General features: G+C 31.4%; 1 protein-coding gene across 5 annotated transcripts in view; it reads left to right on the plus strand.

Moving 5' to 3' along the window:
• The first annotated feature begins 7,344 nt into the window (after positions 1 to 7,344).
• LOC142331037 (thiosulfate sulfurtransferase/rhodanese-like domain-containing protein 3) overlaps positions 7,345 to 27,697 on the plus strand; it is a 29,825-nt gene continuing 9,472 nt past the window's right edge. The window contains exons 1-2 of one of the 5 annotated variants that reach the window (XM_075376664.1): positions 7,345 to 7,469; positions 26,326 to 26,487. In XM_075376664.1, coding sequence (XP_075232779.1) covers positions 26,343 to 26,487 — 145 coding nt within the window. In that variant the 5' untranslated portion in view covers positions 7,345 to 7,469; positions 26,326 to 26,342. Of the gene's footprint in view, positions 7,470 to 23,868; positions 24,353 to 24,643; positions 24,663 to 24,693; positions 24,847 to 26,325; positions 26,488 to 27,697 lie in introns of those variants that run through there. The other 4 variants (XM_075376646.1, XM_075376656.1, XM_075376681.1 and 1 more) reach the window with 4 other exon arrangements.

A 27,697-nucleotide genomic window follows, 5' to 3' on the forward strand; every position in this document is an offset into this window, starting at 1 on the left:
TTGTACATCAGAATGCAAAAGATGCAAATGTTCAGCTTAATAATCAATTTTGTAATGTTTGCATTTGGATGTAAAATTAGGCGATGTTTAATTTGGTAATATAATGTGTTGTAAACTGCGTGCTTCACAAAGTAAACCTAACTTATCCAAAAATGGATCAAGTGATATAAGTGTGGTTTGATTAGCAATAACTTGATTATTTTTAAGATTGTTAATTTCATTACTGTAATACATGTGTTGTGATTGTATGAAAACGTTAAGAGTATGATTTAGTGCCTTTGTAGTTAGGGAACCACTGATTCATTCAGACTGCTTTGATTTAACATTGTGTAGAAATCTAAAACAGAAATTAAATGTGTGAATTAAAGTATATAAAGACGAAAATCTTTCTGTGTAATCGAATATAACAGTAGATAGAAATGATGTTGACATAGCTCTACGTTTTTCTATTGAACATTCAGAATTCATATTGTAATTGTTAAAACTAATATTGTGATTATTTGACCAATGGCATGATGATTGTAAACGCCAATAAGGACCATGCCACCAAAGTGACATATTAAGTAATTTATTTGAGGTACAACCTCTAGACAATAAGTCGGCAGGATTTTCAGAAGATTTGATGTAATGCCAATTAGCATTTGAAGTATTTCGTTGAATCTCAGAAATTCTATTACTGACAAATACTTTCTAATTAGATGATTGTCCATGAATTCAATATAATGCTATTGTAGAATCTGTATATGAATTTATTTTATCAAAATGTACATTTAAGGTATCAGTTCCCTTTAATAACAAACAAGGGATAGACCACTAGAGTGGTTTTAGCTAAACCATCAAAAACAACTCATGTTTTAGTTGTCACATGCAAAGGCTTAAATACTGGATGATGGGGTAAATAGCACACATTTGATTTGTTAATTAGTAAATCATTGGAATTGAGAGGAGGACATGTGAATATTTTTAAAAGTTTGTGAATGAAAGCGGAGTAGTCTTTTTTTAAGGTTTGAATTATTAATTAAAATTCTTTCTAACGATAAGAATCTATTCTTAGCATTAACAAAAGAATATCACCCAGTTGGATGATATTAGATTTGCATGGTAATGATACAACAAATCTGCCTTGAATATTTTAAGTAGTGTTGGATTGAAAATGTTTTTTATGTGCAGCGATTTCATTAACAAAGACATCACTATTAATTTCTTCAATTTTCCAAAATTTCTCAAGTATAGTTGGTTGAGAGATTTGTATCATTGTTATGAGTAAGAAAGAATTCAACAGTATTATTGCCTTTAACATCAATAGGAAGGCAAGCACTGAGTGTACATCCTAACTTGGTCTCTTGAATAAAAGGATACCAGGAATTTTGAATGAATTTCCTAGGCAAGATAAGATTTAAATAGAATTGAGCTCCAGTCAGGATGTCAATGCTATTTGTTATGTTGAAATTGGGATCGGCTAGAAATATATTATGAGGTAGATTGAGATGAGAAATATCAAATGTGAATGATGGAATGCTGTCAGTAATATCTGATAAAACAGTACATTGCAATTCAAATGAAAAGTTCTTATATTGTGAGTGCAATGTAAGTGTAACATTGTATTCAGATTGAGATAATGAGTTATTTATGTCCAAAATGGGGAGATCATTTTAAATAAGTTTAAGTCCTAATTTTCTGGCAAATTTGTACGTGCAAAAATTTGCCTGGCTGCCAGAATCTAATAAGATTCTACATGAGTGAGTATTACCAAATATATCATTGGTGTTACATATAGCCATTGAAAAAATTATATTTTTATTTGATTGTAGTTTAAATGAACAATAGGTATTTATTTCAGACTTATTGCCTTCTAATTTAGAAGGCATAATTGATCATTATCATCATTATGATTATAATTATGTTACATTAATAATTTAACATCAAAATAATAGCTAAGGCTCAAGTTTCAGATTTATAAGAAATAATTTAACTTACTTGAAATAATTGAAATGTTATTCCTACTTGAAAATGTTTCTTAGTTAAGCTCTAGAACAAAGTATTAGCATCAAGTAATATCACCCCATTTCTATTTGAAGAGTCTGAGAATAAACTCTATCCCTTAAGATTTTCCATTCCTTTCATCAAATAGGAAGAAAAGTATTTTTTATATTCTACTTTTATAATTAATTGATATATTTAACACTAAAACACTACAACAATACTGTTTTGCACCATATATATTAGGCATGTAACATGAATTTCTTAATGAGAAAACCTTAACTGAGACTTTCATCACTAACTCCATTCCCATTTCTTGAATAGCTGAAATTTGACATTTGAACCTGTTTAATAAAAACGCTTGGCATTCAGTAAACATATGGCTTCAATATTCAATGAAAACACATCTTGTATTTTCCTGATAAACTGTAGATGACTTTTCAATTTATGTTGCATGTAGAACTTTAGCTACTGCCAAGAGGCTGCTCCAGAACACAATAACCTATTTAGAATTGTAGTGTACAACAACAGGATTCACCTTTGCTGATAGTGTGACAAAAGAGACTTGCTTGTAGCCTCTTTTCACTAATCGCGTTCTTTCGAACAATCTCATCTTTTTTTTGAAGAGGGTGATTTGTGATGAGCGGCAGAGTGAATGGAATGCTACCATCAACAATAAACTTCATCCGGTTAAGAATACTTTGTCACCGTAGAGCTCTTCATGTAGGAATAACTGTCGAGAGGAGGTTATTATTGGCATTTGCAAATAAGGCATACTAGACTCACTCATGGATTTTTCATACTTCAGACTGATACACCTCTTCATGTTCACTGGAACTGCCAAGTAACAGTACACCATATCCTTCTGGACTGTGTCTGTTGTTACATGGCATGGTGTCAGAAATTTAAATTTAAATTGGGGCTAACATCCAAAATATTTTAGGAAATAACATGGCAAATTTATCGAATGTCTTGTATGGAATGTTATTGATTAATTATTTATCGTTATGTGTTATTGAATGTTACCAAAGGATGTGCATTTGTATTTAAATATTTAATAATTATTGTAATTTATTTCAGAATTTTACTATTTTTTCTGTGATATTGAATGTCTTGACTATTAATTTTATTTATTTGTTTTATATTAATTTCATTTAGTTTATATGTCTATCATACTTAGCACTTGTTGTTGAACTAGTTTGTTTATTGTAGAAGCATTGCTTCTGGCTGCTTATAACAATTCTTCATTGTGTACCCAAAAAAAAATTGTGACTCCCTTCTAATCACTCCCAAAAAAAGTGAAACAGGATAATTATAAATTGTCTTATCCTCAGGGATATTTCTAATATATTGAATAATAGCTAAAAGTTCAGACAGACGGTGAGTACAAAATTGTATGAAAACATACTGAACAATTTCTTTTTAAACCATCCTTGATAGCTTGAAACCAAATAAAGAAGTACAATGTATATTTCAAAAAATGCTGGAAACATTTAGTAGGCAGTGATGTACTACTGAAATATTAAATTTAATCATTACATATGTAAATGTGAACCTCTCACTGACTCACTTTATCACTCACTATTAGCTATTTTTACTTCACTTAAGCTATTTTCCAGATATGGCTAAAAAACTGAAATTTGGTGTAGGTATTCCCTATAGTTATCTAAAGTTATAATATTACTTTATATCCTGAGACCTGATATCATTCCCTTCTGCTTTGAAATAAACTTTTGAGTTCTTCACAGCTACCACTTCCTTTTAAATCAACTATAATTTATAATTTTCTCTGTCCTTCTTTTCTGTACCATCTACTGATCCTTCTCAATATTTTAATCAATCTTTCTCCTTATGATACATCCCATCTAACTAAATAGCTTTCCTTTTCTGAAATGTTCTAATAAAGCATCTACTCTCACTTACTCTTCTCATTACTTTTTCATTTTTCATTCTGTCCATTTAATCTTTTCTAATTTTCTCTAATTTCAAAAGCCTCCAGTCTTTCTTCTTTCCTTTTACTTCAAATGTTCAATTGTTCATGTTTTACTTTCAAAAAACTTAGGCAACAGAAATTTTGCTTGAGCCACGAAAAAGTAATTTTATTGTTGCTTATCTGAACTAAGTCAAAATTTTTATTCCCTAAATCAAAAACTCCTATTGAAAAATCTAGTTGGTCAAATGTAATTTGCAGTATAGAGTATAGAGTTTGTAATGGCAACTCTACAACAAACCTTGCAATATTATTACCTCCTTGTACGAAGTAAAGGGTGTATTGTGATAGTGAAAAATGTCGGTTTTCAGATTTCAATGGAAATATCCATTTTGATTGTCCCTGAATCCATTTTGACTAGTTTCAGCGTGACATCTGAACGTAGGTATATATCTTGCGTAACCCAAAAATGATTAGCTGCAGGATGTTGAAATTTTGGATTTAGGACTGTTGTAACATCTAGTTGTGCACCTCCCCTTTTGATTGCAATCAATTGTATCAAAAGTGCCCAAAAAAGCCCAAAATCCAATTTTTTTGGATTTTGGAATTTTTTAACTGCAGTAATAAGCCTCATTGAGAGCATTTCAACGATGTATCACAAGTGGTACTTATTTTCATTGCTTCCAGAGTTATAGCCAAATAAAATTTTAATTAATGAAATATTTGGATCTTATAAGAGGAAGGCACATTGGTTTGAATCAGACTTCATCTCCTTTTTTTTAACTTCTTTTTTTTAATTTAAATATATTGATTTATTAATAATTATTAATCCCTTGATTGTAAAAAAAACTTTTACAATAAATAATAATTCAATAATAACAATAAAAAAAAAAAAGATTTCAGGTAAGATTGTTGAATTAATAATTGTATAAATATTTTATGTTAATAAATAATATTTTACCAATTGTGTAACTGTCCACTTTATTAAAGAATTGGAGGATAGTACCTCACTTTCAAATGAAATGTTTAAATGACGTGCAGCAAAAAATGTGTATATGTAATTTAATAGGCGTACAAGGAAGTCATGTCGTGTCCACATCAGATTTTTTAAAAATATTTTAGGTGTATTAGTAAAGAAGTAATGAAGTTGCCACTTCCATCAAAATGCAAAATATCTTGCGCAGAACTGCGCAAGTAGACTGAATTTTCGATTAACTTGCCCCTCTCAAATTTTTTCGACCTTAAATTGAGCATAACTCAAGAAAAACTCAACCAATCTTCATCAAATATTCATATGCACAACTTCAGATACACTGTTTAAGCATAACAAGAGATTAAGATACAGCATAACTAAATTTCAATGAACTTGATCAAGTAGTTTTAGAGTTTTTTGAGACACAAAATGTTTTACATAAACTTAAAAATAAATCTAAAAAGAGGAAACCACAACATAAGTAAATGTTATTTTCGTGCTACTTAAAACGTAAAGAAGATTCATTTTCATCCCCCCTCCGCTCAAACAACACTACCGAAATAATACCGTAGTTTTCTTCGAAATGTCGGTAAAAAGAAGAGAAAACTAAATTTGATTTTGAAAAAATAAACATCGTAGAAAATGAGAATTTTAGCATCATAAATTATTAATACCGATTTTTCGAAGAAAGCACAATATTACTTTCTGTCGCATGGTTGGAGTGGTGGATGGCGGTGAAAATGAATTCTCCTTTTGAGGTACAAGGAGTAAAAAAATACCATTCACTTAAATTGTTTCCTTATATATTTATTTATAGACCTATGTTTAAAATTTTGTGGCTTGAAAATCTCAAATTAATTTCATTGAAATTTAAGTGTGCTGTTGTAGTGCATTTGAAGTTGTTATAGTGAAAATTCGATGACGATTGGTCGGGTCATTCTTGAGTTAAGCTCAATTTAAAATCAAAAAAATCAGCGGGACACGTTAGAAGCATTATGATATACATCTTGGAAATTTGACGTTTCTTTATCTGCGGTATCTATTATTGGTAATATTGTTCGGCTTTTTAGATTAGAATGAATTGATATTTTTTTCAAAAGGAAACAAACTAACGAAAATTCGGTCTTCTTGCGGAGAACTGTGAGAATTTTTTAAAACTTATTTTGATTTGTACGAGTAAAAAAATGTCTTAACATCAATAATTCAGGTTTCTGGAGGTTTAATAATTAAGTACATATATAAGAGCGACGGGAGTTATAATAAAAATATAAGTAGGGAAGTAGAATAGAGCGGTTGACACCAATAAAATCTAATTCTTCTGGAAGGTGGCAGTTCCTAGAGTGGGAGCATATACGTATTAAATAAAAAATATTTTAAAATACACATAAAAAATATTAACATATTTTTGAAGTTATACTTCTTTTGGCGCGTTAGTAGAAACTGATCAGAGTGTATTTTCAGCAAGTTACGCAGTTGTGCGCGCCGATGTAACATACCATGAAGATTTGCGCAGGCCCTAGTGATCAGTTTGCACGCATAAATCTGTAGTGTCTGACTGTCAGTCGTTCAATGCAATTAAGCGATTAGCACGTGTAAACATAACAGATATTGAGTCGTAATAAATATATATTTATATTGACGGATTTCTGAAGGTGGATATTTTAAACTGTGAATATTGTTGTTCATATTCATAAAAGTTAATTTATATTGCAGCGTATATTTTTTTTTTTGTGAAAATTGTATATCGAGATTTGACGTTATGCAAGTATTATTTTTTATGAATAAAATTATATTTTTAATGACATAGAAAATAGTACACATCAGATAAATTCTTGATTTTGAATAAATAATTTTGTTTTACCAAAAACAAAATTTTTGATAAAATACACTATTATAATAAAACTATTTGTATCATATTTTTCATATCATAAGCCGCTGATAACCCTCGTGCCTACTCAATCATCATCCGAAGAATTAATATAACTAAAATAATCGAAATATATTCGATAAACTTTGCTTTATATGACAACGAATGCTTCAATACTTTTTAAACTGTATAAAATAAATGTTATTTAATTTATTTTAAGTGTTATTTATTCAAACTTTTATTCGTGGTATTTAATGTCGTCTATCGATCGTTTGATTCGGTTCAAATTTGTTTGAATGCGTAAAAAAATTATTTTTTTATTGACGCCAAAGAAGTATAACTTCTTACGTGCGTACATAAGTACACACGAGCTTTTTTTTATGTGGCAGGCCAGTCCAGTTTGGGTTGGCTAGATATGCGCGCGCAATTCTCTTCGCGCGCGTATATATGCAAAAAAAAAACATGATATTACACTAAATAAATTAATTAGATATGATTCAAACGAATTAAATTTATCTTAATGCAGTAAAATAATTTGAGATAACATCTTTTAAATACGTCTAGGTCATAGAAAGCTGTTATTAACATTTTTATTACTGAGAGAAGCGACAGTATTTACTTCATACGTTGGCAAACTATAGTTAACCTTAATAGTAAATATTTAAATTATTCTTGTTTTGTTAACTTCATCTTTTTAATCATACGTTCAAATTTATAAGGTGAGAATATTTTTTATTTCTATTATAACTGTTTACTACCGTAAAAAAATTATTACAGTACGATTACTAAAGAACTTTTTTATAATTAGAGTATTTTTAGAATAGACCGCTATAGTGATTTTACAAGCGGTTAACCTTTTCTGTACATTTTTTTTTGGCTGGTACGAAATTTTATTGCGGTGACTAAACTGCAATAATAAAATGAGGACATTTGAAAACCTACCCTTAATAAAAATACAGTGATTTTATAATGTGTTTTTCCAGTTGAATAATTTATTAGCTCAAAAGAAAGGCTACAACATTTATATACGTTATAGAATTCATCATGATTATTTACTTTTTGGTTTACGTATAGAAACTGAAAAATATATTTTTTAGTATGTTTCTGTCGGCCACTATACTAGGAAAACAATAATAAATAAATTACATAAACCCACTCATTGCGCAATTACCTTACTGAAAACATTTTGAACACCGTTTGACGATCTTACAACTGACGAAACTTTATTTCAGAATGCAATGTAAATAGTTTGATGAGTGTGTTTTGGATTTTAGAAAAACACATTCAAAAAAGAGATGTAATGAGAGGCGATGTATTTTAGCTAAGGAATGGACAGCAATATAAATAATTAGATAATGAAAATAGAACTGTTAACAGTGTAAAAAATTATATATATATATATATATATATATATAAATTTATAGAAATATAAATTAAACTGTATATAAAATATACGTATATATATATAAGTATATAAATATAACAGAAATGTTTGATTAGAAATCTTCAACTAGGTTGTAGTTGAATATTAAAAAAAACGTTTACATTTAAAAAAATTAATTGTTTAAACCAGCTTTTAGTTTTAATATATGAATCAGAAATGTCTCTTTCATTTAACCTTTCGTGAATAAAAAGGAAATAATTAGAAGGAATTACTCTTGAATCAGCCGTAGCAATATTATCTTATATTATATATATTATCTTATATTGTAGTAATATTATCTAAATTTTAGTTTTATATTTCATTTATATTTATTATTATTTTAACTAAGTTAACCTATCTGTTATTACGCTATTAAATAATTATACATAATATTTTTTTTTTCATCATTAATAAGAGAAAATAAGTAGATCTGTTTAAAAATAAGCAATATTTGATTAAAAAAAAACAATATGCAAACTTGCCTTAATAAAAATACAAAATCAACATTTACGTTACGGAAAAAACTTTTCAATGTTTTGTTTTTAACGTATTTAATAAATATTTTTAACTTTCAGCCAACACTCTTGTTTTTTAATGTTTGTATAAATCTGAGCAACATTAATTCAATAATGGAGGATTTGGCTTACACAGAGTCGTTAAAATATTTTAAAATTTATTCACAGGTCTTTTATGTTACATTTCAGCAATTTGATTAACGCCTTCGTTTCACACGAATATTCTATTTACGATAAAATTTATAAATTTTAAACTTTTTGAGTAGATCGTAATTGTGGCAGACTGACGAACGCTTCGGCAAGGTTAATGAACCTCTTATTCGGTATTCAGTTTGAGAAAATAATGATGATCTAAAGTTTCCAGTAGCGGTTTGCAACTTAAACACATTTCTATTCCTAATCGGGAGCAAAGTAGAAGTTTATAAGCTACATTTCAAACTTATAGGTTTTTTAATCACTATGTTCTGCCTAAATTTATACTCTCTTGCTTTATTTTACTATGCTTTTATATACAATCAATATTTCATTAAATATTATTTAAATTACTGAGTTGTAAACAATAATAGTTTATGAATTTAATAATAGACATTTTTTTTCCAATTTCTAACATTTGTCTGAATCTATACAACGCTTAATTACGTTATGAAATTTATTTTTAATGTCAAGGATCAAAGTTACCAATTTTTTTTGCAGGTTGCAGATGATTTTATTTATTTATTTTATTGATAAAATGTAGGAGTGGTTGAAAAATAAAACGATAAGTTAAATACTGGATGAAAAACTTCCCGGGTAGATCAAGTAGCCTACATATATAACTCATATATCCCTCAAAAACTTAACTACGAAGTTTTTGAGGGATCATGAAGTTAGCAGCCTGGCTGGTTTTTTGATTGTGCAATAATAAAAACTAACTTAGTTTAGTTTAGTTTTAGTCTAAAAACTAAAACTAAACTAAATCTAAGTCATATAATGAATGAATTTACATCCACGCATATACTCCCATTGAAATTTCGATTTCACACGAGTCATGAAGTATACGTATATATATATATATATATATATATATATATATATATATATATATATATATATATATATATATATATATATATTAATGTTAAAACGACAGATAAATGAATGTTATTAATGTAAGTAAAAAATATTGAAAATAAGTGAAAAAGTAGAAAGGCTAGGAGAGGGATTGAAGACATTCCATCTTAAACAATTATCTGTTCATATCTTTTGTTAAAAGTAAGCTAAAACGTTCATTTTTTTGCATATAAAAATATATGAATCATGAACAAACAAATGGCATAGAAAAATTATATAAAGATGGGAAGCACTTGCGACTTGTAATACTTATGTTACACGTAAAAAGAAATAACATATAAGAAATGTTTTTCAAAGCATTATTAATAATGTTTTTATTAATAATAATTGTTATTAATTATTATTAGATTATTAATGTTTTTTAAAACATAATTTCTTCATATATAGAGAGTGAGCGGAACACGTTATGGGCACTAACGAATAGCAGTTGATAGTTTAAAAAAGTTTAAAACCGCTACTTTCTTCTTTTAAATGAGAATAACAAATGAATTAAAGTAACAGATAAAGAATCTGTTATTTGTTCTACCTCATTAGTTGTGCTGTATCATTGCCAAACACTTTGAACCCGCTTCAAAAAACGGTAAAAAAGTGTACCGTTTACCTTTTTATAACTGACTACTTCATAAAATGGTGTAGCCAGTCAGTTTAATATGTAATACTCCGCTTCTGTTCTCCATTTTATTTTTTATTTTGCAAAACCGAAATAAAAATGTCAACAATTTTTCGGGGTCAAAGCATATTAGTCAATTATTATGGGTGAAACACAAAACATTGTTTGAAAAATCTTTATTTTAAATGTTATTATAATGAAGGTTGAAGCATTCAAAAGATATTCATTTCATTTTATTCTGTTATTTACGTTTTTTTTATTTTACTCTTTCTTTAATTTTTATTACCGTTTTATTAATGATTTTGTTGTTGTTGATAATTATACGTTATTCATGTGGGCATTAATACAAATAATATCTTACAAAAACAAGTATGGACACAATTACCTTATTTTACTAATCATATAATATATTTCTGTTATACTTACAATACATGCATTCATTTCATTAGAAAAAAATCGGCTGTTGTCTGGTTTTACCAAGAATTTTTCATTAAGAAAAACAACGTTAAGGTTGAGTATTTAATATTAATTGTTTTATAGAGACTAAGACATTTGCAGTGTTTTGGAGAAAATTTGATCCATTTATGAATTTGTTATAAAAATTGAACATTTTTAATATACAGTATATGTATATATTTAAATGTAACCAAAAACACTTATAGCAAATACCAAAAAAGGAATGCATTATTTTCAGAAGCTACTGGCTTGGTGTACTATTTTAGAAATTAATGATTACATGTTCTACTTGTAAGTATTATAAATAGCCTAAAAGTATTATAAAATTGATAACGTACTACAGGGATAAAAATAAAACATATATATATAACAACAATGTATGTTACGGAGCATTAATAAATATATTTCTAAATAATTTTGGGGCATAAAGAAAGTATATAGTATAGAATAAAGAGAACGGAATGCAACCGCGCGGATCTGAATTTGTGTGTGGATATGTAGGTTCAAATATAAGTAAATAAACAAATATATTTGAGAAATAGAAAGATGATGTTTATAATGGTGACTAGTGATGGGAAGAATCCTCAACGAGTCGTTCCTTCGATTTGAATCTTTATACTGAACGAAAGAATCGAGAATCGGTTTGCGGGAGAAACAGATTCTTTTACGATTCTCAACAATGAATTGGATAGGCGATAAGAAACCTTCTCAGTTATGATTCTATTAGATTTATAGCAATCTTTCTTAAGAAGTCGAATAAGAGTTGAAAAGAGTAGTATCGAAGACAATTAGTAGGTATGCATCAATTGAGTCGAACAGGAGAATGAAGAGAGAAGAACCGCTAAACATGGATGAAGAAGAGAAAGCGATGAGCATTAGAGTTTCAGTACTAGTAGTGGGGGGGGGGGGGGTGGCAAGGAAAAGAATCGTTGAATCGGACGAACGATTTTTTTTAGGAATCCTTTCTGAGAATTGATTCCTAAAAAAGAATCGTTTATCCCACCACTAATGGTGACGACTGCATTCATACGAACAGTAAATACAAAACGTTTCCGCACAAAAACGTATGCGAAACCGACTAAAGAAAAGTAGTGGCAGAGCGTTTGTCTTTTAATATTTATTGTTATATTCACGTTAATGAATAACTAATGAATACCATGCCATTGATATATGGCCTATATATGCCATTATGTTAAGTTGTATGTTATTTATGTTGAGTTCTATATAAACTTCAAGCAACATGGGTACGTTATGAAGTTTGAGTACTACACAGTACTTGAAAAACAGACAGATTGTACGGATGGTTTGATGTGTTGCGAATGAATGTGCCGGTTATTGCCAGTTTACTGTTTACTTTGAAAATTTACTTTTTATTAGTTGCTATAAAACCATCCGACAAATTTTGTTTATTTACTTTTTTAATGCCAATATAAGATTAGGACGTATCTGAAGCAGTAAGTTTTTTTGAGAGCATATTTGAGAGTATATGTGTTTATTCAGTGTTGCAAAAAGATTTCTGCTAGGATGCTTAAAATTGGAGAGCCCATAGAAAGACCATTAGGTGAGTAATAATTTTTTTTTTAATGTAAAGTAATTCTGTTTGTAATATTTAGTAATTCTTTAATTTTTCTAGTACTTGCATTTAATATTTTTTAGAATGGAGGCTTTCTGCTGCCGGGTTGTTTGTTAGCACAGTATTTCTCAAATGATGCTTATGTTAAGTTACGGGAGAAACTGATGATTCTTTATCCTGTGATGGAGGTAATTTACTACAGTACTTCAAAAATGAAACTGGATAAAAAAAATTGCAGCTTACTTTCATGAAGAGCTGAAAATGTTTAGCAAAAGCATCATGTGTAGGCCAAAACTTTAATATTATACAGTCATTCATACGAGTACAACCCGTATACACATAATTTCAGATGGCGACTAATCAAATTGTACGTTGATCTACGGGTACACCGATTTGAGATCCGGGTAGATAGAATAATATAGTTGTAGTGAATGTTTTACGAATTATGCAGTTGCAGCTATTAACTAAATTAAATTTTGTTCACTTTATCACACACTTCAAACGTTTTCTACTAGTATACCTTAACGCTGCAACCGTCACATTTGTTACTAGCAGCAGTTATGCTGTATTTAAAGAAAATCTGATAAATAATTTTCTATCTTAGAATTGCTTGATGGCAATTTAAAGTTGTATTACGTGAATTCAAGTAGATTACAGCTTATTTTTCAATGGTGGCGGATAGAAATTGGACGCGAAGTAACATCGCCGCAATAGTTTGTCGTGGGGGTAAGCAACTTGTCAGTTAATATCAGCGAGCGTAAAAATCGTGTTTACATACTTTTCTGAAAACAATGTGTACGTTTTTTATAACCAATAACAGATTTAATACTACTTACATAACCGACCTTTGTTCGCAGCTTTTATTTGTTAATAAGTTTAGTAGCAGTGTTAATGTTGTTAAATAAAAGTTATTTTTTTAGTTAACTTTATTTGAATTGTTCGTAAATTTAATTTGTTGTAGTGTAAACATAAACTCATAATGTCAGCAAATACCGGTAAAATTGCGGGAAATTGGATTATCAAAAGTCAGACTCGAGCAGGTATTCTCGATATTTATAATTTTATGAAGAAAGAAACCGAAGAAGGACAAGCAAAATATTTAAAACAAATTCAGACTTCTGTTCTTAAAGCCACCGATATATCCGTCAAATTCCTTCAGCGCATTTTAAAGCAACAAGAACAACACGAAATTAGCAGAAGTGAATTCAGTACTCGTAAAATCGGCCAAGGAAGAAGTTAAAAACAGATCTGGACGATTTCAACAAAGCTGTTATTCGGTGAATAAGTTTCAGTTACGGAATGGAGAAAACTTTGAAGTTTCCTCATGAAGGAATGAGTTTCACTTACGGCCCCTCTCTGACGAAACTTTTGCCACTAGTAAAAGAAATAAATCTATATATATAAAAATGTTAAGTTCGTTTGTGTACGGCTTCAAAAACTTAAAATGTTCTTCACCGATTGACCTCAAATTTTAGCACGATATATAACCCGCATCAAAGATTGTTTTCATCTATTTTTAATAAATCTATATATTTATTTTTAATTTGTACAGTTTTTTAATAAATAAGAGACTAATAAATCAGATGGAAATGTAAACAAAGGAAAACCAATCAGATCAATACAAGACGGCCGCTGTCAAACACAACTACCAATCACAAAGAGCCCGTATGGCCGTTGCCAATGTAAACAAAATCACAACTGATTAAGTAACAAATTTCTTTGAATTATATTTAACAGCTAAAACATCTGTATTATATTAAAAAAAAAAAACACCAAAACAAAAAGAAAAGCCACCAAGAAGGATGACTTACAGTAAATAAATTAAAACACCCAACTTTCTTACAGCCCAGATTGACTTAAGACTATGCAAGCAAAAAAAGTCGAAATAACCAAATACACAGAAAATAATATCCCTACATAAGGACCAAAAAATCCTTTGTTAGGTTATATTTTTACATATATATGACCAAACAATCGTTATTTGGTCATTTAGCGTTCTTTGCTATGTAAAAGCAAAGAACAAAATTCACAAATAGTAACACTGAAACCACACAACTAAGTATTCGTTTTTTTTTTTTTTTTGTTTTCTAACCTCCGAAACCACCGTTATGCATTGCTTCAGATGATGATATGAATGATTTATAGCGTATGAAAATGCCATGCCTGACCGGGATTACAACTAGGAACCACCGGATTAAAGTCCGAGACGTTACCACTCGCGCCACGGAGGCCGGCAAACATATTCGTTAGGAGCCGAATAAAAACACGACTTACCAATATGGCGTTGTGTGTCAAACCAATTTTATACGGATTATAATTACTTTTAATACGCGAAACCCTTTGCAATGATTGAACATTAACTTAAACCTCTTCAAAAATTATTCCTTTTGAACTAAGCCACATTTTGATATCATTGTTTTTCTATAACACGGCTGGAATTCTTTTCGTTTAATGATAAGAAGCGTTGTCGAAGACAATAACCGAATTCTCTTCCAAAGGACATAATACACCGCTGAACTATTTCTAAATAATTCAAATTCGTGTAATTTTTTTACGAATCGCGTTTTTATCAAAATCTCACCTTTTTCTCAATTGACCTGCGGGGTTTTGTTTTCTTTGGAGACCGTAATTCATTAGTAGATTCATACTCGCGAATCACGTTGTATACTGAAGCAGCACAACTTCTACTTACGTTAGCAGTTTATTAACATCTGAAATATAACGCTGTTTGATTATTCTGTAATTTGTAAGCATTACTCTGCTTTTGTAAGCATTTAAAATAATGTGTTTTTTCGCATGAATTAAGGACTATTTTTCGCAGCCCACAAATCTTTATATATAAAAATGTTAAGTTCGTTTGTGTACGCTTCAAAAACTCAAAATGTTCTGCACCGATTGAGCTCAAATTTTAGCACGATATATAACCCGCATCAAAGATTGTTTTTATCTATTTTTCGCATCAGTCACCTACCCTCGACCGCGAGAAAACAGTTTTTTTAACGGTCAGCTGTGTACTAGTGACCGCGCCATCTGCCGGAAGCGAGGGGAACACTCGCCATACTAGCTATCGACAACCGCAATCACATGTGAAACAATACCTGTTCCCAATTACATTGTTTATTAACAAAAAAAAAAAAAAAACGTATCCACTTGCATCTGATTCAGATTATTATACAATCTGAATTAAATATTCACTTTAATCGAGGTATTTTTGTGTGATCGTATCGTGATTGAGCTGCGCCTTTCACCAAGCTCTGAATTTATTAGAAAACGACCAACAGTGGGATATATGTATTAATGACGCGTGCAACACTGCACATCCAAACCAAATTCGCGCATTATTCGCAATTATATTGACCACTTGCTTCTCTTCATCTCCCACAGAGTTATGGGAAAGATATCGATCGCATATGGCTGAGGATATTTTGCATAGAGTACGCCTAGAAAATACCAATATGACCATGGAATTTACAGAAGGCATTTACAACGAAGCATTGATAAATATTAAAGATATTTATCAAGTGCTTAGCTATTGCAAATAAAGTTCTTAGTCAATTGGGAATGCCAGCACCCACCCGAGCTGCGATTGCTTCATTTGATGTGGATTTACGCCGTGAACAGAGTTACAACATTGGTGATCTTCAGTCATATGTCCAATCAAACATTCCCAAATTAACGCGTGAACAGAAAGGCATTTATGATCGCATAATGCAAATGATAAATGACGGAGTTGGGGGGACCTTCTTCTTGGATGCGCCAGGAGGAACTGGGAAAACATTCCTCATTAGATTGATTCTAGCAACGGTTCGATCAAAAAATGACAATTATTCTGTTGCAGATTATTAATCAGCCAAAACTCTGCAACGGCACGCGACTTGCAGTTAAGAAATTGATGAATAACGTAGTGGAAGCAACGATTTTAACGGAGCCTTTCAAAGGTGAAGATGTCCTCATTCCTCGAATACCCATAATCCCGACCGATACACCATTTTAATTTAAAAGATTGCAATTCCCAATTCGATTGGCATTTGCAATCACAATCAATAAAGCTCAAGGTCAATCTTTAGAATTGTGTGGTTTAGATTTAGATGCGGATTGCTTTTCACATGGGCAACTGTATGTTGCGTGTTCCCGAGTCGGCAAACCAGATATAGCCTTTATATCTACGCAGACAGTGGAAAAACAAATAATATTGTATATCCACAAGTATTGCAAAATTAAACTTCTATGAAACGTATGCTTTGTTTTGTTCCTCATTTCTCATCCATGCAACAACAATGTGCCACAGAGAAACGTGGCGGGTAGAGCTAGTATTTTATAAAATAACGTTTGAAGGAGTCATTTGGGCTCTTCGTGTAGTCATGAACAATTTAGGCCCCGGTCGAAAAAAGTTGAAAACAACAGAAATATTTGATCGAGATTGTTGATATACTAGATAAAAGATTGCCTTACCTACGCTCAATAACGCGGTACAGAGAAATACACATAGATTAAACCCATATATATTCTTCTCCACGAAGAGTCAAGCATGAACCGATGGTCCTTCAGAAGGGCTGAAAGCTCTCATTTCTAAAGGATGTCGAGCAATAATAGTTAATGCGGGAGAAGACGGTTTTATTGAAAATGCTCTTCTAATATTTTAGTAGAGTCAAGAAGCGGGCAGTTACCATAAAGATATGAATTTTAATAAGTTTCAAAAATGGGTTGTGTCTCAATTGTTACTCCGAATCTGTCAATGAGACTTGCAATAGTCATGGACAATGCACCGTACCACAGTGTTCAAATAAATCCAGACCCTAATTCGAATTCAAAAAACAAGACATGAGCGACTGGCTCATTAAAAACAAGATGCTATTTTCACGTGAAATGTTCAAATATGAATTGTATACGCTGATAAAAGTACATAAATCCCGATTTAAAACATACAAAATAAACTTTTTCTTTGCTGAAAAAGGTCATACTGTTATCAGATTACCACCTTATCATCCCGACTTAAATGATATCGAGAATGTCTGGGCATGTTTTAAAAATTATATTGCCCCCAAAAATGTAACATTCAATTTAAAAGACAATAGTAGTGGAGAAAGAAAAATTTAGAGAAATAAACGTAAACTTCTGGAAGGTATTTTGCAAAACTGTGGAAAATTGTGAGACAAATTATTTAAAACCTGAACCGATGTTACACGAAATTTCCGAGCGTTTTGTTGTAATATTGCAAGAAACTGATTTCAGTTCCGACAGTTCCATGGACAATGGTGTTGGCGAAGAGGACACACTGAGTGGAGTTGAAGAAATAGTGTAACTTGAAAGAAATTAAATGTTGCGTGTTAGGTAATGTGTTAATTTAGTGAGTAGTAAAAATTATGTATGGAACCAATTTGGAAATAGTGTAATATTATAGTGCGATTAATTTCGGAATTAAGGTAAGCCGTTGGTTTTTTATTAAGTTAATTTTTTTAATTACTATTAGCATCATGATAATAATATTTTGTAACGATTTGTTCGTTTATTATTATTCACTGATAAATTAGATTCAGTTGACATCAAATGAGTTAAGATTTATGAGATGATTTATAGCGCGTGTTTTTTTTTTCAATTTGCGTATAGTTCATTATTGTACGTTCGACATGTGGTAGTTCGTTCACAACGAGAATAGAGGTCTAAAGAATGCAGTAGTGGCGAGCTACTATCGTAATTAAAAACATTATCTAATAGTAATAATTGAAAACCGACTGCTGTTATTTATTAAGTACTGTATATTAACCATTTTTTAAATGTATTTTTTTTTCTTTTCTTCATTTTAATTTCTTCGTTTAAAAAATGTTTTTGTATTTATATAATTATTGTAACACATGAAATATATTTTACGCGTTTAACTAGTTAAAAATTGAAATTACTAAATAAAATTTAATGACATAGTTAGTTGAAATAAAATAATTTAAATATAAATAATGACTTGAAATCAATAACTTTAACAAATTTAGTCAGTTGCTTCCTTTGCAGAATCAGTAACCCTAAATATTCACAGTACACAAAACAAATTTCTGTTAAAAGAACATTATATAATAAGTTAAATAATTGATTAGTTTACAGAATTTAGCTTAATAACACTTTTGCAGTATTACACGCATAAAATTATAAACGTAATTATAAACAAACTGAATTTTAGCGTTATAAGGAACAAGAAAAACGTTTAATCAGCCAAGGATGATGCTAGATTTGAATCTGATTCTTCACATGATGGATTTTCACAGAATCTTCTTCACAGTCTTCTTCTAAGACGCCATCTTTTTCCCATTATTCTTCCTCCACTTTAATCGTGTGTTTTATGTAGCCTTCCCATTCATCCTCTGTCACACTCATTGCATTATTAGTTACCTTGTAATTCAGTTAGATTTAAATCAGCAGTGACATTGTGATCTTTTACCAGTCGTTTCACGTTAGCCCATACTAATTCAATTCAATGGAGTTGAGATCACACATATAAGGAGGAAGCCGCAGAACTTCGTATCCATGCTCCCGCAGTAATTTGTCAATTTTGAACTGTTTTTCGGGTTTGTGTTTTTCAATTAATTTAAACAAATCAACTTTTCTCATTTTCGAATTACACACAACATTTTTCTTTTCTAACCACGAGGTCATCTTTTGCTTCAGCGAACTCTTGGTAGGTGCCTTATCTACTTGTATTTGTGGTATGGCGCATTGTCCAATACCACAACTGAATTTGACTAATAAGTTCGTTATTGGCTTCTCACGAACCCACTTTTCAAAATTTGTTACGGTTCATCTGACCGTGATAGTCACCCGATGTTGTTCCTGTTTTAAATAGCAGGGCCGAATTCTGTAAAAGCCCATTGACTGACCTAACGATAATAATAACCAAACGATTTTCTCCCCTATTATCAATTAAGATATCCGGAACGTCAACGCTCTGCCAGCATAAATGGAACGTCAAGTTACGATTTAGCCAACTTTCATCCATATAAAATATTGTTCAGCCTTCACTCCGAATTTTTTTAATTTTTTGAAGGTATTCAACCCTCCAATTTACAAATCTTTAATAAGAACCTTTCAATAAATACCTTTCTCATTTTATTGCATCTTATCCACTTAAATCTCATTTCATGCAGTACCTTTCTTAAACTTTCTTTCCACATGGAAAATGTATTTTTTCTTCGTTCTCGTAGGTAATAGTCCGAAATAGTATTACTAATTACGCACGTATCAAAATCGTCCTCGGTCACATTGCGAGAATCAGAAAGTTTTCTATGTTTCCCTGGTGTAAAAAGCTGCTCACTATTATAAGATTCAGCTCGTATTTTATAAATTGTTTGTTGTGAAACACCTAAATAATTATTTGCTCTTTCGGAAGCCTTTTTTAGCGGTAAAGGAAGCTTGTTGTTTTTAGCTTCTTCATCGCATATTTTAATTACCCGGAAAGTAACATTTCTTTCGAGGCTATGTATAGTAGCGCCGTTTTTACGAAGAGACATTATTCAATTAAGCTATAATAAAAATAAAAAAAAAACGAATACGGTCTTACAAAATGAAACAGAAATTTGACAGTAGTCCTATACTCGAACAACGAATTACAACAAAATGCAAAAAAAAATTGTTTTCTTATTAAAACTGTATGTAAATCGCAAATGTAAACTATACTGTATTGCACTAAACGTAAATTGTATGCAATCGGAAATGAATTGAACAGTTCATTTCTGTACTATACGCCTATATTTGTTATTAGTATTGGTAGGTCTACTCATTTTCGTGTCATTCTTGTTGTTATTTATTAGTGATCCAAACAATTGTATGTATGTATAATATAAACCAGTTATGACATTAGTCATTAGCCAGTATTTTTTACTATAGTTTTAATTTATTATTATGGCGTTTATACATACATATTAATATCCCAAATGAGCTGTATTTAATGACTTTGTTTACTGTAACATAGAGAAGAAAACTAAGTACTTTAATTTATATTTATGTGTAATATTTTATTCGATCAGATAATTTAACATTTCTTATATTTACAGTTCAGGCATATATATTATTACGTGTTATCAAAACTTTCGATTAGTGCACGTTGTTCAGGGCTGTGCAAGTGATATAAGTAGCGCCCGTTTTATGGATGGGTAGAACAATTGGGTTTCTTTAACTAGCGCAACTAATTCTATCTCCTTCACTTCGGCATTTGGCACAATGTTTCCTTTCCACTAGTTGTACCAAAGTTCACCTTCACCGAAGAAATCATTCTAATTGTAGTAACTACAAAAACTTTTAGTTTTTTTTTTTGTTTAAAATTCTCATACATCATATCAAGCATTACGTGAGGATGCAACGTAAGTAATGAGAATGCGGGAAAGTTCTTCTCAGAAAAATGCTGCTCCAAAGACATTATTAATGAATCTATGTTCGGAATAATTAGTAATCTTCTCCAAAACTCGCTAGGAGTCTGTGCTATGAATTCGCACGATGTTTCTGCTCATTTATGATTCGCGGTTTATTGGAATCTATTCCAAGATGCTCGACAATTGTTTCAGTATTTATTATAACACCTTCACTTTCAACAACCGTATTTCCACAGTGTTTTCTCATGATGTATGTGATTTGCACATTGAAGTGAATCCATAATTGTTGACTGAAGAGCATTTACCACCAATTGCAGGAGTGCCGAATATTTTACGAGACAAACACTAACAATGAATTCCAATTTGTAGCAGCGCAATGCATTTGAAAATCAGCTTTTCTCGTTGCATTGTTAAAGTCTGGTAGAATTTAGAGCTAGTGTGGACAGTATTTTTGATGAGATGGTAGATGATGAAATGAAGCAACGCTATGTTCTTCTTGAATCGTTATATTTAATTTCTTGTCACCCTTGACATTTTGATTTAATTACAATAGTTACATTAAACTTAAGAATGTATGACACTTTATACTGTTCGTCCGTGAGCACATGATTAGAAAGAAGTTAACCTACTATTAATGCGGAGGTACAAGACCTTCTCGAAAACCTTACCTACTACGAGCAAGAGCGTCAGAGGACGGTAAGTAGAACTTACAGTGGGATCCTTGTCGCCACCTTTGAAGAGCAATTTCAACACACCGCGTTTCCAACACGCGGGAAGTGCCCAGAAAAATGAAATCTATTAAAAGCCCTAGTCAAAGGACCAACAATTACGGGCAATGTGCGAACAAGTAACTCCATCGTGATACCATCATATCTGGAGGAATTATTCCTAGCCATGCTACAAATTATTTGACGGACTTCCTCCTCAATAATTTTTGAAGACAAAGTCTCAGAGTGAAAACCTACAACTTCCCTTCGGACACGTCGATCATACGAGGTCTCACCAACCTCGGTATTATCTGGAAGTAGATCGTCCATCAGATGAGTGAGGATACGATCTCTATCTATAACAACATCATCCTGGGTCAAGAGAGCCGACAGAAGAATGTTTTTGTTCTGCTTATGACCAAGTACTCCATAAACAACAACCTATGTGTCTTTATTTCCCTGCTCTGGGGAGAAATCCCGCACCACCACCCGGTCACATCACGAAATCTCGCCCTTCCGACTTGGCCACCGTGCTCTCCTCGTGCAGTTTCAGCTACCGTCTTCCTGCACTACTCCAAGCAGAGGCTATCGCAGGTTTTGCGTGCAATGCCACCTGATCACAAGGTAATAAGGGTACCTCCCCCGCGCAAACCACGGGATCCTTAGCCGGAGTCCTTGGCCTCGGCGGCGACCTGTCGATCAACCTTTGCGGGACGAAGGGATCAACGGCCACCACGTCCTTGGTGAAACCCACCAAGCCGTCCAGGCTATCCCCTCCAGATTGCCGCTCCATGCCATTAAAAGAGAGACTACACCAGCTGCAACGCCAGGCACTACATTTACAGCTTGTAAGAACCTACCACCTGGCAAAACCAGGTGAGCGTCCGCAAATGAAGTCCGAGCAAGGCTGTCTGTTCTTACACAACCCCGCTCGAACAGTCAAAAGCCAAAACGCTCCTAATATATGACCACCGGCGAGGTCGGGGCGAAATCACTTCCCGAACCTGCCACAGGACCTGAAATTTCCTTGGCCTCACGAACTACGAAATAGGGACACCGAAATACAAAGGAAACGTCCTTATTTAGCCGACGATGGCACTAATCCAACACACTACGCCGCTATTTTGTGTTACACTCCGCAGCAACGTAGGTTGACTAACCGCGATCGTTGTACAGCTCCGACGACGAAAACGTAGAACACTGCTCTTGCTGTAATGTAGTAACCTGCTCTTGCTACAACCTGTAATGTAATGAAAGTTTGCAGTTTGAGGCCAGAGGCCCAGAAGCGATCTAGTATTAATGGAGCAAAATGGTATTCATTGCCTTGGAACTTTTAGAAGAAATACAATCCTAGAGATAAATAAATGATTCAAAAAGAAACAAAAGCAGGATTAAAAAAAAACAAAATACTGAAATGTGAAAGTTTTGAATTTTCCAAAACGTTGATGGTGCAGATATAACAGCTGTACATTGGTATGATAAAATGGTGTCATTGATATCAACCTCTGTTGGGAGGCAACCCATGGGCAAAGTTTTAAGGTTTATCTGAGAAACAAGGAAAAAATAACCCGTTGTTTGCCCTAAAATTGTAAATATTTACAATCAACACGAGTGGAGTAGATCTTCTGGCTTCTATTTTTAGAGGATACATAATTGTAGTCAGAAGTAAAAAATGTTACTTTAAACTATTTTACCATTTATTAGATTTATCAATTGCTGCAAACTCTTAGTTGACATACAGAAAAATCTGCGTAGAAAAACAGCTACCATCCATCAGAAAAGTAGATTTCTGACAAGATCTTGCTGCTTCTCTTTGCACATATAATGCTACTTCTCTGGAGAAAAGGTGAGATACACTTCTGCTGAACAAGAGCGGAATTTGCAGGTGAAAAAGAAAGTCCATCCTCTACAGCTTCTCCAAAAGATGTTTCAGATTATACAGGATTGAACATTGGCCAGATATTGTTAATGAAAGACAACGATGTAAATTTCTTAATTGTGGAAAAAATATTCAGTAAAGAGCAGCAAGTACAGTTTTAATAAAAACAATATTAAAAAAATCAATAAACTAAAACTATGCGTGTTAAAAACGTTTATACAAATGTGTAGTAAAACTGTCATATTCATGAATAGTGCACAATTATTAAGATTAATTTTGTAAATAAGTTAGGCCTAGTAAATTAGTTATTAACTTTGGAAGTCTAAAAAAAAGTTTTGTAGCTTATTATTTAATTTTGTTTTCTTAATCTAAGTTTTTTTTTACACTGTGCATTTAATTTATCTTTCTTTCTTTTTCCAGTTTAGCCTCCGGTACATTTAATTTATCTGCTATACTTCAGATTCGAATTGAGATAATCATGAAGTTTCATTAATAGAACAAATAAATTTGGCTTGTTTCAGGCATATAGCAAGATGTTCCAGTTTTGGGACAGTTAATTTATTTTTGTGTTTTATTAGTAAAATTGTTTAATTATTTTTTTGTAGATATATATTATACATATAGCATTTAATTTTTTTTCTTTAAATACAAAATGTTGTCCAGTGAAGGTTATGATTCTGTTGGTTTGTTATCGTGTCAGCTGATTAAAATAGAAGCTGGCACACCTTGGTTTTATTAGTACGAAACTTTATATATTTTAATGGCTAATAGATTTATTAAGGTGTTTGTAATAAAATATTTGAGCTCGTGCTCTTCTGGAAGTTTTATGAATACAGATATTTCTAAAGGTTGTTTTAGGTTATGTAATGTCTTAAACAAAAATATATGTTCGGTATCGTTAAGTAAAGCTAAAAAGTTACATTGTAAACCAAGAATTGATTACTCTGAAAAAGTGACATTGAGTAAGTTATGAACTTTGTGAGTTTGATATTTATAAAACTTAATTTTTCATTATACTTATGATTATCGTTATCGGTATTTTTTTTTTTTATTATTATTATTTACAGTTAAACATCGTTTAACAGTTTTTCTCAGACTTTTACAAATTTGCAAAACTACATTTTTTCTACATTAATAATGTAGTGTATGCCTGTTGCTCATTGTTTGTCAGTAAAATAAAAAAACCTTGTGATCATACATTTTTCAGAATTATCAGTAAAATTTTTAATTTGATTTGTTTAGCTGCTTGGGATTTTCCCCATGGCAATGACTGCTTCCTATTAGCATAGTTAAGTATTAATTTGTAGTTTTATCAATGTTAGTTTATGTATATTTCTTGTTCTTATTACACTAACCTCCCAGTTTGTCATTTGAAGTTGAAATCTGGGTAATTGTTTTAATAACAAATAAAGCAAAGAATTTCTTAATTTCAGTGGTATAGAATTGAGCTAATTTGAATTTCATTGAAAAAGGTATATTAAAAGTTTCATTTAAGGTTATTATGTAAGTGTTACTGATAGTAGCAAATTAAAAATGTGGTTTTAAGCTGTAGATCATTAGATAAATTTGTTTGTCGAATTACAAAGTTAACTCCAGAAAGTAAATTTTGCTTTCGCTTAAGGTTTTTCTGATATATATTTAAATTGTGTGCAACGAATACGAGTTGAAATTTTTAAACATGAGTTATACTAGTCTTGTTATTCAGTTGAATGAAATTAGTGGATTACTTGCTGACCACCTCACACTGCCCTTTTTAAGAGATATTTGTGATAAATACAAAACCTTTTTTATATCTGTTAAATGTAAAATTGTTCAGCAAGAGATAATGAAGAATAAAAAATTTCTGTATTCAATCAATCAAAGTCCTTAATTCCAGAATTGAATATTAGCATTAAAGTTTTTTTTTTAAATATCTCCATAAACATTTAATACAAATTGTACATTTAGAGCCTATATAACTACAATATTATCATATGGTAAGAAAATAACCCATTTTTGTGAGTTTGATTAAAAGAACATATTAAAAACAGATTTTTTTAAGGAATTGATTGAATTAAAATTTGGACAAATTCAGTTATAAAATTGAGATCACAAAAATCTATGTGGATAAAAAGTAAATCCCAAGAAGGTCAAATCTTGTTTGTGGGAACTTAAGTAAATAAAAAAAATAAATTACTATAATGACACTGCTGTGTAATAGTAAAGATAATATATACAGGGAAGTAATTGAGATAGAAAACAAAATAACATAAAAAACAAACATAACAGAGTTAAGAACATGAACAAAACAAATTTTAAAATATATCAACTGGCATTCATTTGTGACTGTTTTTATATATTTCTCTTATATTAAATCTAAAAGTTATTGGTGAGATCAAAAATGAAAATATTAAACATGAGATTAATATTACTGGATTTTTTAACAACCTGGTAATTTTACAAAAAAAAAGAGATTTGTGTTATTTTCAACATACAAGTACATAAATACAGCTTTATCAATCTATTTTTGTTGTAATTTACAAAATCCCTCAACAAAAATCATCTGTAAACACCAATATTGCATTAAATGTAAAAATTAAGATTTTTTATTAAAAGGACTTTTGAATACATTAATTCAACAGTTATTAAAATACTGTATTATGCCAGGTACATGCATTACTCTTGTGTAATTAAACTGATAATTGTAATGATCAGTTGAATTAATTAAAACTGAGTTGTTAGTTCAGTAAATAGTTTATTGAATTAATAATTCAGTTGGCATTGTATAAGATATATATTTTTTAAAATTCAGAATTTTTGGTTGACAACAATGAAATAATAATGTAAATTAGTCAGAAAATTGAGGAAATATTCCAAATTCTTTTCTCTAGTTATAGTAATTTTTTAAGTAGCTGCAATCATTTAATTAGAGTTTTAGGCTTCTAAAAGAGATAACATTTCTTTTATTTTAGATCTTGTGAAACACAAAATGTCATCTTGTGCTTGTGGGAAAGATGTAGATTATAACCAGCTGATTAAATTAATGAGTTGTGATAAAGTTACTGTGATTGATGTAAGAGAGCAAGATGAACTTAAGGAAACTGGTAAAATTCCTGGAAGCTTAAATATTCCTTGTAAGCAAGTACATATTATTGAAATTATAATGTATTAATTTAGAAAAATGTGTTTTGTTGTCCTTGACTGTTTTAACTTTTGCAGCTGTTAAGGAAGTGGTCTTACATTATAATTGTATGACGGTAAGTCAATTATCCGCAATTTAGTTATATTTTTGTTTATGTTGGTAGTACTGTCGTGTTACGTAGATGATGCATGCGTGGTTTAATTGTTGTGTCTGTGCAGGTTTGATGCTGCTAGGTTAGTTCCATTATTGCTGCCCTGCCATTAACCATGGCTGCTTTGCTTTCTATTTCCACCAAAAAAGAGCAACGTTTAGTGATCTGTTTTTTGCGGCCAGGGGCCGAAATTCATCGAAGACTTTCAGTACAGTATGGGAACAGTGTGTTGCCACAATGGAGTGTCAACGATGGATTAAAAAATTCAAAAATGGTCGCACAAGTGTTACGCATGACAAAGGAGCTAGATGACCGTTTACCGCCACAAATGAGGAAAACATTGAGTGTGCACGTGACGTGATTTTCTTTGACAGACGAGTAACTATTGATGAAGTGGCACATAATCTGCAAATTAGTCACGGTTCTGCATACAAAATCATCAACAACAGACTTGGGTTTCATAAAGTCTGGGTCCCAAAACAACTCGCACAGTTGCATAAACAAACGTGCTTGGACATCTGCTAAAATCATTTGGATTGCTATGGTAATGAACGGGACATCTTAGACAGAGTCATCACTGGTGACGAAACATGGATCCATCATTACGAGCCGGAGAGTAAACGGCAGAGTATGGAATGGAAACATCCAAATTTGCCCTACAAAAAAACGTTTAAGACCCAACCATCCGCAGGAAAACTGATGCTTACTGTTTTTTGGACTCAAAGCCCAGTACTGGAACATTATGAGGAAAGTGGCACGACAATAAACAGTGCGTGTTATAGTGAGATGCTTACTGCCAAGCTGAAGCCTGCAATTCGAAGCAAACACCAAGGACTGCTGTCAAAAGGTGTTGTGTTGTTGCACGACAATGCCTGCCCACACTGCTGAAACACTCCAGACTGGCTCATTCTCCATATAGTCCTGATCTTGTCCCTTCTGACTACCACTTGTTTGGTCCACTCAGAGGCAGTCAATTTACCTCGAACAAAACAGTGAAAGAAGCGGTGCATTCGTGGCTCGCAGCTCAACCGAACACCTTCTTTTATGAGGG

The sequence above is a fragment of the Lycorma delicatula genome, chromosome 1 (assembly GCF_047948215.1).
Source record: "Lycorma delicatula isolate Av1 chromosome 1, ASM4794821v1, whole genome shotgun sequence".
Classification (NCBI taxonomy): Eukaryota; Metazoa; Arthropoda; class Insecta; order Hemiptera; family Fulgoridae; genus Lycorma; species Lycorma delicatula.